The sequence below is a fragment of the Quercus suber genome, unplaced genomic scaffold (genome assembly GCF_002906115.3).
Source record: "Quercus suber isolate HL8 unplaced genomic scaffold, Cork oak 2.0 scaffold_445, whole genome shotgun sequence".
Taxonomy (NCBI): domain Eukaryota; kingdom Viridiplantae; phylum Streptophyta; class Magnoliopsida; order Fagales; family Fagaceae; genus Quercus; species Quercus suber.
In genome coordinates this window covers 217,763-232,314 of record NW_027069896.1, presented here as the reverse complement: position 1 = coordinate 232,314, position 14,552 = coordinate 217,763, and the positions used below count along the sequence as shown (strand labels likewise).

Genomic DNA, 14,552 nt, shown 5'->3' with positions numbered 1-14,552 from the left:
TAATAAGTTTTATTAGAAAATAATGAACATCAAGTACCCAGGAGGTATACCAGATGCAAATCAACTAAACTGTAAAAGTAAATGATCAAGAAATTTCAATAAGTTTGAGAAAGAAACCTTCCCCAAGATGGATAACCAGTTGAACAAGGTCCTCAAAAAATGCAATTTTGAATATGGGGTTGAGTGCTCATACACTTCAAAGTTTCTGGCATTTCTCTCCCTCTAAAAACACCACATTTTTGAACAAGGTCCTCAAAAATGAGGAATGACCTTCCAAATCTCACTATAATGATGTCACCCAAAATTGGCTTGCCAGCTAGCTAGTAATTCCACCACCCTCCTTGGCATATCACCCATTGAACCTCAAAAAGAACGAAAACCATATCCCACAACTCCCTAGCAATAGAGCAGTATAGCAACAAATGATCCACTATCTCCCGAGTCCTCTTGCACATACATCACCAGCTCACAAGAACAAAGTTACACTTCCTCAAATTGTCTGTTGTAAAAATTTTCTCCAATGAGCAGCCCAAAGAAAGAATGTCATTCTTGTTGGGACTTTAGGCTTCAAAATGCTTTTCCAGGGTATGTCACAACTCCTCCAGGGGCTTGTATATTTATTTTCATAAAAGTAAAGCTTCTCATGGTTCAAAATTAGACCAGTAAAAGCCTTGCTAAAAATCACATCTTTGCAAGTGAAATTATCCGTATCCATTAAAATGTTTCTCTTGTGAATTTCATCAAATACTAATGGGTTATTTAAATCAACATGTGTATGCAAACCTTTCATGTCCAAAAGAACACTCTTAGGACTCACATCAAACACTTGGTGTGCATCACTTTCTTGAACAGTTTCTTTAATATGCGTTAAAGCACTCACCTCTAAATTGCCATCATCAACATAGACAACGTAGATTGGTGGAGAATTCTAGTCTATGACACAAACAGATAAAATCTTTCGAAAATTTTCACTCAAACGGTTCATTAGTTTGAGTATTTTCACAAATGAAAATTTCAGAATTCTTGTCTACAACACAAACGGTTTGAGTATTTTCAGAAAAGCTTACTACTTATCACTCTTTACATTCCTACTAGTGTGCCAACAAGATTGAAAAAATGCAGAGGGACTTCCTTTGGGAAGGTATGGGGGTGAATCAAAGCAACATTTAGTAGGATGGGGTAAAGTGTGCACCCCTATGGCCAACGGTGGTTTGGGGATAAAGAAATTGACTACCTTTAATAACGGCCTATTAGGTTAATGGCTATAGCTCTTTGGGGTTGAGGAGAATTGCCTTTGGGGGAGGGTGGTAGCTATGAAGTTTGGGGAAGAGTGGGGGATGTACCTCTTAGTTGGTAGGGGTGTTTAAGGTTGTGGTTTGTGGAGAGGTATTCGTATGGGTTGGGGGATTTTTGTCAAAATACTTGGTTTGAGATGAGGGTGGGAAATAGATTGAGATTATGGCATGATTTTTGGTGTGGGGATCAACCTCTTCAAGTGACATTCCCGGTTTTGTATGAGATAGCTATTGATAAAGAGGCCTCTGTTGCATCATCCTTGACTCTACAGAGGGAAAGAAGAAGGGGGGGGTGATAGCTATTGATAAAGAGGCCTCTGTTGCATCATCCTTGACACTACAGAGGGAAAGAAGAAGAGAGGGGGGGGGGGGTAGGAGGACTTGGGGTGTGAGGTTCAATTGGGATTTGAATGATTGGGAGATGGGTTCTATGGTGGATTTCTTTCATGTTTTGGAGTCCAATACCCCTTTAACTGATAATGGGGATCGATTGAGATGGACTTTGAAGAAGAATGGGAACTTTGACATCTGCTCTTATTATAATGCTTTACGAGTCTCCCCTTCAGTTACTTTTCCTTGGAAAGGTAGTTGGGGAGTGAAGGCACCTAGGCTAAGTTTCTTCTTCTTCTTCTTCTTCTTCTTCATTTTTTTTTTTTGGACTGCGGCTCAGAATAAGATATTTACTGGTGATGATTTACTAATTCATTGTGAGAAGGCTCATAAGTTATGGTGCTTTGTCTTTCAATCTTTTAGGGTTTCTTGGGTCATACCAAAAACGGTGATTGATCTTCTTTTTGGTTGGGGAAACACTCGTCAGTTATTTGGAACTTAGTACCATTGTGCCTAATGTGGTGCATATGGAGGGAACAGAATAGGCGTACGTTTAAGGATGTGGATAGTTTGGGAGACCAGTTGCTCACTTCTTTCAGTGGTTACTAGTTTAATTGGTCTCAGGCTTGGAGACTCACATCTTGTGTCTCCACTCCTTTGTTCATTAGTTCTTTTTGTTTTTGTAATTAGTTTTCTGTTTTTACTTTCTTCTTTCTGTATTTGACTACTATGTAATTTTTCTGCATATGGTAGTGTCATTAATATATCTTCTTCTTACTTATATAATTATAATTTTTTTTTTGTGAGGTTACTTATTTAGTTTGGGCTTAGTTATCAGAGCCCAAGGAGGTCAAGTGCTATTAAAGTTAGGTATTAGTCATTTATTTTTATGATATAATGGTTTTTATTCAATAGGGGAGAGAATATTTTTTCTAAATTTTTAGAGGCTATGAAGCTTTATTTGAGTGTTTGTTTTGGCATGAGAGAGAGAAAGAGAAAAGGGCGGGGGGAATTAAACTTTAAAGAGGTAAGAAGACTCGGTATAATTGGTTGAATTTTCAAAGTACGTGTATTATATAGAAAACTGGGATGTAGCAGTTGGCTTTGTATCTTTTTTTAATGGAAGATGTGGGAGGTGCTAGAGTGCAATTTCTTTGTGGTACTCAGATCTTTCAGAATTGGAGCCACAGAGTTGAGTTGCTACTGACTGCTTGTTTGTTTGAATGTAAATTTTTGTGTCTGTGTATATCCATGCTTCTATATACTTACATTTAGGACAAGTAGAATTTAATTTCTCAGGTTTAGTTGTTCTGATTGCAGGTTTATATTATTGTACCCTCACTTCATGCACACTTGTCTCCATCAATATATGGTGCAGTTCTGGAATTGATTGCACATCTAGGTACTCTGCGTTCGAAGTCTGAATCTGCATCATCAGAAACTCTTGATCCACATGGTATCACATCAAATGAATGGAGGAATCCGGTTTTTGGTTTTTCTATCAGTGCGAATTTGGAGTTGATTTGTCTAGAAATTGATCTTGCAAATAATGGAGATAACAGTTCTGCACTCATGCTTGCTCTAAAAGATCTGGATTTGTGGTATGTGGATTTTGTGTTTTTGAATACTTGTTTGTGTACCTCCATAGGTGTACTCTTGAAACCACAACTTTATGTACTTTCATTCCTTTTTTTTTTTTTTTTTTTTTTTTTTGTTTTTTTGGCTTTAAATTGATTATTGAAACTTGCAGTGTGATGGTTAGAGGCTTTTTTTATTTGGGGGGGGGGGATAAATAATGTCCTTTTAGAGGCTTTTCTTTAGTAGTTGCTTTAGATTAAATTTGCCCAGAAAAAATGAAGTTCATGCTCTATTGTGAAATTGCAGGTATGCTCTTGGGAAAATTGAGGAGTGCTGGATCTGTATGAAGGTGTTGAACATCACAACCTATCCATTGAGAGGGGAAGGAGAGAGCCATGTTCTGTACTCATGTGGGAATGCATCTTCTACTAATTCTATGTATCAGCATGACACTGATATTGGTCTTAATGATAGAAGTGATAGTTATACTGACATAAATTTGTCTGCTGAAGAATGCTTTCTTTTACATTATGAATCTCATAGAACAGATTTGGTTTGCCACAAGTTTACACTTCACTTCAATGATGCTGATGTCCACTACTACCCATATGTAATTGGATTGCTGACTGGATTTTTTGATAGACTGTCTAGATATGGTACATCTTCATCTTCTGACAGTACCTATAGCCCCATGGTGGATACTGAAGTTCCAAATATTGCATCTGGTTTTGAGTTTCAAAGGTTTGGTTTTTCCAACTTTTTTGAAACTGGGTCCTCCGAATATGCGAGTATACCTATAGATCACTTCCCATTTGTCACTATTTGCAACTCTGGTTCTCTTGCTAGCCTTGAGAGTTCACTTCTTTATCCCAATTATGAGTGGAGAAAATATCTGAATCTAAGGGACAGAAAAATAAGAAGTCCAAAGTTCAGTATAAAGGAGGGATCTAAACTATTTCATGCTCCAAAATTATTATCCACGTCTAGTACAGAAGCAATTCGTGTGTGTGGGACCCCTGGTGTCACTGATCAAGTTCTTATAGATTTGCATCTCTGTCAAATCAGAGTGCATTTTCATGATTCCTCGTGCGTTGTTGGAACAATTGCAGTACCATTCTCTAAATCTTCACTCTTTATTACTGAAGATTCTATGGATATATTATGCTCTATAGAGGGATTGATTCTCACCTCATCTTGGTGGAAAAAAACATTTCGTGAGTTTTTATGGGGCCCCTCATTACCAAATCTATCTCCGATTTTGAACATACGTGTGAGGAAAGGAAAAAATAGATATTTGAGTTCTCACTTTGAAGTAAGCATCGGCATTCAGCATGTACATTGCATTTTACCGGCTGAATATTTGGCCATAATCATAGGTTACTTTGCATTGTCTGATTGGAGTTCAAATTCAAATGATCAACCTGTCACTGATGGCCACGAGTACATTAATCATGCAAATGAGGATTCCTTTATATATAAGTTTGAGATACTGGACTCCACTTTGATTTTGCCTGTGGAAAGCAATGAGTGTCAGTTTCTGAAGGTTGAAATTCGACAACTATACTGTAGTTTCATCCATGAGAGAATTTCAGATGATGCATTGAAGGAAATCCCTCATGAATATTTGGTACCAGTGCATAAACTTGCGAGAAGAAATCACTGTTTAAATGTCTTTGGACAGGATTTGTTCCTATCATTTGTATTTTTCAAGGATGATGGACATGGTTGCTCAATGTTTGATCAAGATACTGACTCTGTTTATATTAGTTTAGTTGCACCTCTAAGTGCTGATGTTTGGGTTACAATACCTTGTGAGAGTGAATCCCTTTGTAGAAGCTCTCCCTCAATCACATGTGTCATGACAAGGATCCGAAACTGTCAAATTATGGCTAATGGTAGGAGCTTTTTCTTTCATGGGTCACTTATTACTAGAATCAAAATAATTTATCTTGTCATGTTTCATCTATGAATTAATGCATGCCTTCTCTTTGTTAACAGATGGTCACTTTTTTAATGGATTTGAGGCTGTACAGGATGTCATTGATCAGTTTTCCACTATACTCGATCAATCAAAAGAATTCAAATCTGATGTTCTACAGTTTCTTCAGTCAAGGAAGTTTTTAAAAGAGATTAGTGCAGTTCCATCCATTGGGTCAAGCACGATATTCACAGAAGTTCAGTGTTATGTTAATTCAATGTTAATAAACTTGCATCACTGTGGAAAAGATTCAACGGAAATGGTTGCTAAGGTTGAAGTGCAATTTTCATGCTCTGCATCATTGAAAGATGACAAACTCTTAAGCTTGGGAGTTACTTTCTCTTCCTTGGAGTTATATTCTTTGCCTAATTCTATCTTATTAGCACAATGCTCATCCACATGCTCATCCGCATCTGTTCTTGACATTTCTTTTTCTGAGTCAATTGATGAAGAAAATGATTTTTGTGTTTCTCTTCCTTCTCTTGATATTTGGCTACATTTCGCTGACTTGGTTAAGGTTGTTGACCTTATCAATTCTTATGCTGGACAACTGACCAAAACAATACCTTTGGATCCACCAAAAAACGTGTCAGTTGATGTTTCTGCGAATTCTCTTCACTCTGCAAACATGTCAACTCAGTTTTCATCCGTGAACATGAAGCGGGATGCTGTTACTCTGATTGTGAGGTCTGAAGATGTTGGCATTACATTTTACTTCCCTGTTTCGGTCAGCGAAGAAGCATGCCAGCAACTTCAGCTGGACAATGATTACAAGAATGCACCTCAGAATGTTTCATATGATGTACTTAGAGAAAAAGACTGTAAATTTATTGCTGTGAGTTTGTGTAGTAAAAGTATTAGATTATTTTTAGAAGGCAGAAATATAAAATTTAACTCCAACTTGGAAAAATTGAGTGGCATGATTGTTATATGTGAGGAAAAGAGTGTTCCATCTTGGCCTCTTTTCCAGATATATCAGGTTGATGTGGAGGTTCAGATTAGTAATAATCAGATGGAACTCAGGAATGTCGAAGTGGAGATTCATTGCGATCGTTCAGATGTGTGGCTTTCACATCGTGTGTTCTACTTCCTTCACAGTGCATGTTTCAATGTTCCTGAAGTAGAGTCTTCTGAATTTGGGTTTGGTCAGATTGATTTTAAGGCCAATTTAAGGAAGGTTTCACTTCTGCTAAGTGATGGAAGGGTATGTTGGCCTGGCCTTTATGACTACTTATTTAAAATTTTTGTATATGCATTTACTCTATTGTGAGAGATGGAGATAGAGTTGTGCAAAGAAATTTTTTTAGCCTTGTGTTTATGCAGTGAACTCTGCAATGAATTTTATCTTCTATACAGAGTCAATTTTTTCTAGCAGATGGTGGAAATGAGTTTTAAAGCTAACTTTTCAAAATTCTAATATGGTTTAGTGAGACAAATATATTGGTAGAATCTTTCAAAGAATTCTCTGTGTCAATATGTTGGTGTTTTGATTTACATCAAGTTTTCTCTAAAGCCATTGAACCTTTGAAAAGAGGGATTAGTGAAATTCTTTAAAATACCTTATTGTAAATCTACTAATTTTGTCTATAGACTAAGAAGGATTATCTTTAAATTTGATAGAAGTATTATCTACATTATATATATATATATATATAATGTATGTATCTATTGCAATTATGTGGAAAATACAGTGTGAGAGGAATAATTATATTTTGAATGATTGAGAGCTAAATAGGAACTTGCTGAAAGGCATTTTGTTTTACACTGTATTGCATGCTTTTGGAAATTCGCATTGTGATTCTTTCTTGGATTTCATTGCTATTATAATTTTTCTGGTGTAACTTGATGAGGGGATGAATTATAATCCTTCTGTGTACTAATTATTTGTGTTTTCTTTGAACAAAATTTATTACTTACATAAAGAAAAGTTTCTGTGCGATCAAGGTTCATTGTATGCTCTGATTTATCTCACTTGTGTAATTATTTTAACATTATTCTCTAATTTAGCCTGTTCAACAACTTGTGCCATTAAGGGGTCTACTTGGGAGCAGTATTTCTGGCTCTATTTGGTTGTTTTTACTAGTTTTTTTCCTTGTTAATTGATTATCAATATTGCTTGCTTTTATTCAGTCCCATTCTTAAATTTCATTGTATATGGACATTGGATTTGTTCTTTATTTGCCATTTAATTTATATTTTATTGATCACCTGATGTAAAGGAGTTGGCTCTTACCCTTTGTACTTCATGTTGCTTTCCATGTAGTGGAGTTGTAGTGGACCTTTGATGGAGATTCTTTTGAGGAACATCGCCTTGCATGCTAAAGTGACTGAAAACAACATTGAGGGTTCAGTCACAGCTGAATTTCAAGTGAACTACAATAACATTCACAAGGTATATGTTCACTGGGATCAGTATCTCTTAATTTTTCCAGTATGAATGATATGCTCATTGCTGATTTATCTGCTTACAATGGTTGCAGGTGTTGTGGGAACCCTTTATTGAGCCTTGGCAATTTCAGATGGTTGTGATTAGAAAGAATGAGATGAGTGCTTTGCTGAACAGCTTCATAATGACAGATATCCAATTGAAATCGATAGGGCAGCTTAACTTGAACTTTACGGAATCCCTTATTGAGGTATATTATGATTTATTATTTCATTTGCTTCCAAGATCATCTCTCTACCTAAAAGAATTTTTCAAGTGTTCTTTTGACAATTTAAATGTCATTTTAATCTTATATATATACATATGTATATATATATATATATATAATTTTGAAGGTGATTGAATGAAATATATGCAGTCTTATCAGACATTGGCACAGAAAAATTGGAGTTTTTCTATCAATGACTATTTTTAATTTGTTGGCCTTAATATTTATGATGCATGTTCAACTCCCTTAAATGAATTTGAGAATCACAATGCTGCATTTAAATTCTAGGTGGCATCTTATGTGCAATAATAAATTCGAGTAGTAACAGTGGTTGCAGAAGGGTAAGGTGCCTACCAACCACCTCTCCAGACCCTATAGATGTTAGAGCCTTGTGAATTGGGTATGATGAATAGTGGTTGTAGAAATAGATGCATCATTTGATCTTGTCTCTAATTCTTTTAATGTTTCAGGCACAACTAGATGCTATTTAAAAAAATAAAACATTAACCTTTCGTTTCTTCTCTTTTGTGCAGCTTCACCTTGTTGGTTCTTATTATTTTCATAAAATCTGTTGCTAAGTAACTTTTTTTTTTTTTGGGTGTTCTCTTGCAGTGTCTTTCCAGGACAATTGAGATGATTAATGATGCTTGGGATCTGATGGAACCATATGATCATCCTGAAAGCCAGAAACTCTTAAATTCTCCAATTACTAAATATATGTCTGATGGGAGATATGCTCCTTATATACTTCAAAATTTGACTTCTGTGCCACTAAAATATCATGTTTATCAAGGAGTGGATAGTTGCGGTGAGTTTGATGTCTCAGAAGTGAGAGATGGAAATCATGTGCTTCCAGGTTGTTCTCTTCCTATTTATATTAAGGAAACTCCTGAAGAACAACTTTCTCGTTATAGGACAGCCCATTCTTCTGATAGACTTAATGAGCAGAAATCAAATGGGGTTTCTCATCATTTTATTACCATTCAACTTGATGGAACATCTGTGCCTTCTGTTCCTATTTCAATGGATTTTGTGGGACTTACCTGTTTTGAGGTTGATTTTTCTAAGGCATACAATGATGACACTGAAGATAATGGAACATATACCAGCAGTGGTTTTGTTGTTCCAGTTGTGTTTGATGTTTCAGTGCAGCGCTATTGCAAATTAATAAAATTATACTCAACAGTAAGTACAGAGTCCAATATTTGTTTTAGTTTTTAATGCTAATGAGGTTCCCTTACATTTCCTGTATTGCTTTTTCATTTTTTCCCCCCATATATGACTTTCTTGCTAAGTTACAGTTAATATACTTAGGTTGTACTTTCAAATGCAACTTCAGTGCCATTGGAGCTGCGATTTGATATTCCATTTGGCGTATCCCCAAAGGTATGAACAAGAAAAAAAATTATTTACTCCTGTAATTAATCTAAGGTACCTATTCTTGTCTGTGTTGCAGTGGGTTACAAAACTTAATATGCATTCTCCTTTTTCAGATATTAGACCCAATATATCCTGGTCAGGAGTTACCACTACCTTTACATTTGGCTGAAGCTGGTCGCATGAGTTGGCGCCCAATTGGAAATTTATATTTGTGGAGTGAATATTATAACCTCTCAAGTCTACTTTCACAGGAGAGCAAAATTGGATTTCTTAAATCTTTTGTTTGCTATTCACCTCAAGCAAGTGGTGATCCATTTCGCTGTTGCATGTCAGTCAGAAATATCAGTTTGCATTCATCTAGTCGACCAAGGAAGAGTGGTTCTCTGCATGAGGGTACTTCAAAGAAGTCTTTTGAAAGTTGTGGTCAAATATTGCATAATCTGGATGAGTCAAAGAAGCGGTTTGTTCACCAACTGACCCTGACTACTCCATTAGTGGTGAACAACTACCTTCCTGAGTCAGTCTCATTGACAATAGAAAGTGGTGGGGTTACTCGTACTGCAATTCTTTCAGAGGTTTGTGATGTAATATCTTGTAGCTGATGTATCTTAATTTGAGTATGGAGTCCTGTACTGCCTCTTATTTTCTTTAGTTTTATTGAGCATGTAATTATTCTAAGAAATTTAGTGTCCTAATCTTTAACAGGTGGAAACTTCCTTTCATCATATTGATCCTTCACATGACCTGGGTCTGGAAATCCATATGCAAGGATTTAAACCATCAGATTTGAGGTTCCCTCGTACTGAAAAATTCTGTGCAATGGCTAAGTTCAGTGGGACCAAGTTTTCACTGTCTGAAACTGTGACCTTTTATGCAGATTTGTCAAATGGTAGTTGACATATGTACTATTAAATTTTCTATTCAAGGTGTTTTATGTGTGATAAATCTGTTAATTGTAATTGTGTTGCTTTATTCTAGGTCCAATACATGTCACAGTGGAAAAAAGGATTGATGCATTCTCCGCTGCCAAGGAACTCTTCATTTATGTTCCCTTTCTGCTATATAATTGCACTGGTTTTCCGTTCATGATTTCAGAATCTTCTGATGAAATGAACGGAGTGGGCTGCATGATTCCTTCCTGTTATGATTTGGTTGAACAACTAGTGGGAAAAAAAGATGGTCTGAGTCTGCTGTCTTCTAGCCTTGATTCACATGCTAAACCTCCACCTAGTTTAAGGACTTCTTCCCTTGAAAATCTTGTTGTCTCAACTAGGGAGAATGTAAATTTGTACACTGTGAGATTTCTAAGCAAACCCTTGATTTCATCTAAATCCATCACAAATTCTCACAAGCATTCAGACATAATTGATTTAGACAGTCAGAAAGCATTTTTAAACGGTTCAAAGAACAGCTTGAGTTCAAGCAGTCCGTTGGCTTCAAGGAATTCCAACTCTGAAGGACATGAGCTTGGAAGGGTTAAGGCATGCATGTATTGTCCTAGACCTATTTCCTCTACAAATGATGTTATGGTTAGAGTAAGTAGGTGCTTGCCCGATTGTGTTTCAGAAAGCATGCCACTTTCTTCATGGTCATGCCCTTTTTATCTTGTTCCACCAAGTGGTTCAACTACCATTCTTGTTCCTAAATCATCATCAAATTCTGCATCTATGATATCTGTGACATCTAGTGCAGTTGCTGGACCGTTTGCTGGGAGGACAAATGCCATTACTTTCCAGCCAAGGTGAAAAAATTAGCAGAACTACAGCGAACACTGTTTTTTAATTCCTTTAGTCCTGTCTCTTAGTCTTTTTAATACTCCTTACTTTGGCAGATATGTCATCAGTAATGCATGCAGCAAGGACTTATGTTATAAGCAGAAGGGAACTGATTTTGTTTTCCAGCTGGGTGTAGGAGAACATGCTCATCTTCATTGGACAGATACAACCAGGTTTTTCATGTTTATATTTGCTTACATGTACAGATTTTCAATCACATATCCATATTTGAAATGCATATTTCAGTGATTCTTATGCATATTGGTCTCAAGAATTCATCTCTATATCATGGTTTGATTATATTTATTTTTTTATCAAGTCCTATTGTTTTAGTGAGCGTTTGGGAAGCGCGTTTTGCGCTTCCCATGTCCTGCGTTTGCAGTTTTTTTTTTTTGGGAGTTGTGATTGTTGACTTTTTTGTGTGAACAATGCACACCGGTGCACGGGACCCACAAACTTCACTTTTCAGCAATTTTTTCATTAAAAATGGGTCCCACGGTACTATTCACACATTTAAAAATTATTAAGCTACAGTGTTTTCAGTTTTCAGCTGTATCCAAATAGACTCTTAGTTTTATTTTTTCTTATGTAATATGTGATGCATATGCATCAGTAAGTAAGAGTGATTTGATTCAAGGAAAGGAATAGAAAATGGTGGTGGAAGAAAAATAACATTAATAGTAGTAGTAAAAAAAGGAAATGTCATTTAAGGAGATAACAGAGAGTATGATTTCGAATAGAATAGAATAGAATGACAAAAAAGAATGCATGTGGCCGAGCTTTTAGGATCCATAGCCGGCCTCAAAATTTCGAGACTATGGTTTGGTTGTTGTTATTGTTGTATGTAATATGTGGTGCCTAGTGCTTTGATATGGTTTTATTCAGCCAATATGGATATGAAATAATTATTTGTTCATTTTTGGTACTTTAAATGCATCCAGTGGGTTTTGAACCCAAGACCTCATACTTCACCATTTTCTTTCAAATTCAAGGGGAGGTGCCATTTGAGCTAAAGCTCATTAGCTATTTGGGTGTGAAGTACTTCAAAGAAGCCTGTACTTTTGTGCTTACCCTAGCCTGTTTGAAGGAGCTTTGTGAGGTTCTGCATATGTCCTTCTATGCTGCATGCTCATATGCACCTAGGCACACTTTAATAACAGTGACTAGAATCCTTTGTGCCCTTCTTTTTGTCCGAAATATTTTTTCCCCCATATATCCTAATGAATATGTGCAACCTTGGCTATCATATGAGGGATTCTTAAAAGATGAGAGAGTTGGACAAGTATGTGCTTGAAAAAATAACAAATTAGATTGTAAAATTCAAGTTGAATGAACTTAGTTGGTTCTACTAGAGTGTCAATATTGATATTTAATTTCATAATCTGAATGAATGTTTCTAGCCATTTTGTTCTATTATTTTTCCCATTACTTGGAGGTATCTCTTCCATCTATATTTTTTCCTTATTTTTATACTGTCCCCCGTTAGTTTACATTTCTGCTTGTAGCAGGGAGTTACTGGTTTCCGTTCGTTATAATGAACCTGGATGGCAATGGTCAGGCAGTTTTTTGCCAGATCATCTTGGTGACACTCAAGTAAAATTACGGAATTATGTTTCCAATGCATTAAATATGGTACGAGTTGAAGTGCAGAATGCAGATGTTTCCATTCAAGATGAAAAGGTAGTTGGAAGCCTGCATGGAAATTCTGGGACAAACTTGATTCTCTTATCAGATGATGATACAGGGTATATGCCATACAGAATTGATAATTTCTCAAAGGAGGTTGGTGCCCTTGTTCAATTAATATATTCACTAGACTACATGCTATGCCTAAATAGGTTTAATGGTTAATTTGGAGTTCATTTTGTTACTATTCTTGTGATCTTGTTTCTGAGTGGCCTCTTGTTGTTTTACACTCCACGTTCCCTTCTTTTTTGAATGGTAAGTTATGCACCTAATGGATTTTCAATCCATGATGTCACCCTCCACTCATTCTTATCATAGAAGGAAGTGCCCTTTTAGCTAAAGCTCATTGGCCTAATGTGTTGCTCTTATTGTGTATTTTTAACATTAGACCCTTATTGTGTATTCTTTACATTGGTAATTGATAGTTATCTGGTTTGAAGTGGCACTTTCTTTGGTCTTTTACATGTAGCTTGAATCCATCAGTCAAATTAAAAAATGCATGGTCATAATTTTGTATTCTCTGTACATATACATTCTTGATGTTGAAAGCTTGATTGACTAAATTTTGTGTGCTGCTTGTCACTTTGTAGAGGCTACGGATCTACCAGCAAAAATGTGAAACCTTTGAGACTATTGTCCACTCTTACACATCTTGCCCTTACGCGTGGGATGAACCCTGCTACCCACATCGTTTGACTGTAGAGGTAATCCTTGGTTTTTTGTTTAAAATGATGGGTTCTTTCTAATGTTTACTGAGGAAAGTTTATTTGGTGTTTTTGGAACCATAAGGTACCTGGAGAACGTGTTCTTGGGTCATATGCTCTTGATGATGTCAAAGACTACATGCCAGTGTATTTGCCTTCAACCTCTGAGGTATAAGTTTGGAAACCTCATCCATTATTCTACTTAAAATAGTAAACTTGATGGTTTGCGAAACGTTGGTATGTTAAATTTTTTTGCTTGCATTAACTTTGCATGTTTTAAGTTTCTAAACTGATCCTTTTCTTTAATTCACTAGATCATTTTAATGAAAATGGAATACTCTTTCTTGTAAGGTCTTAATTTGTTTTACATTTTAATTCATATATTTAATTCCAAAGTTGTTTTTTTCTTACTTCTTTGGTTGGCTGTCTTTGTTGAGTTCATTTTCTTCTACATCTCTTTTGGATTTCATTGATCACTGTACTCTACACATGATTATGGTGGTCTCTAGCATCCTCCCTGTATACATTGACTCTTTTCTTCAATAAAGTACGTTATTCATATAAAAAAAAGTCCAAAGATATGAAAAGAAACTTAGGACTATAATGTCAACAATCTCTCTCTCTTTCTCAACCTCTCTCACGCACACACGTATGTATAGATTGAGATATAGATATGGATGCAGAATACTTGTACTAAATGAGATAGAGAGAGTTCGGGTGTTGTAGTTGCCTAAATATTGAGAGTTTGTTGTTGTCATTTCTTGTTTTTCTGCTCTTCCATCTTTATTTTTTTTGCTCCTAGAGGCAAAATAATAGTTCTAAAAAAGGGAAAAAAATTGTGCATAATGTACTGTTCATATCTTGAATGTTGTACGAAAAGAGAAAGAACATTACCACAATACTTTAATGACACTGCATTTAATCAAGTTTTCACCGGAGTTGCAAGGAAAATCTTATGCTATGAAAGGGAAAAAGAGCAAAAATTGAGTGTGAGTTTATTTATTTATTTATATGGCTATCAGCTAATTTTGTTAAGAAAAAAAAAAAAAAAAAAAACAGAATTATTTGTTTTAGCAGTGCAATGTTTTTGTTCTAACTTTTAGACTAGAAACTGTACCCATGTTTGACAGGAGACATGCTTGGGACACTTTTGCACCTGTTTTTTTTTTTTT

General features: G+C 35.8%; 1 protein-coding gene across 1 annotated transcript in view; it reads left to right on the top strand.

The window, feature by feature from the left end:
- LOC112028414 (uncharacterized) overlaps positions 1-14,552 on the top strand; it is a 63,760-nt gene that overhangs the window by 33,457 nt on the left and 15,751 nt on the right. Inside the window, exons 24-37 of the mRNA XM_065762180.1 lie at positions 2,946-3,226; positions 3,510-5,098; positions 5,202-6,385; positions 7,445-7,573; positions 7,662-7,817; positions 8,448-9,020; positions 9,150-9,221; positions 9,329-9,790; positions 9,921-10,104; positions 10,194-10,956; positions 11,047-11,163; positions 12,499-12,772; positions 13,267-13,380; positions 13,466-13,549. Of these exons, the coding sequence (XP_065618252.1) occupies positions 2,946-3,226; positions 3,510-5,098; positions 5,202-6,385; positions 7,445-7,573; positions 7,662-7,817; positions 8,448-9,020; positions 9,150-9,221; positions 9,329-9,790; positions 9,921-10,104; positions 10,194-10,956; positions 11,047-11,163; positions 12,499-12,772; positions 13,267-13,380; positions 13,466-13,549 (5,982 nt within the window). The remainder of the gene's footprint in view (positions 1-2,945; positions 3,227-3,509; positions 5,099-5,201; positions 6,386-7,444; positions 7,574-7,661; positions 7,818-8,447; positions 9,021-9,149; positions 9,222-9,328; positions 9,791-9,920; positions 10,105-10,193; positions 10,957-11,046; positions 11,164-12,498; positions 12,773-13,266; positions 13,381-13,465; positions 13,550-14,552) is intronic.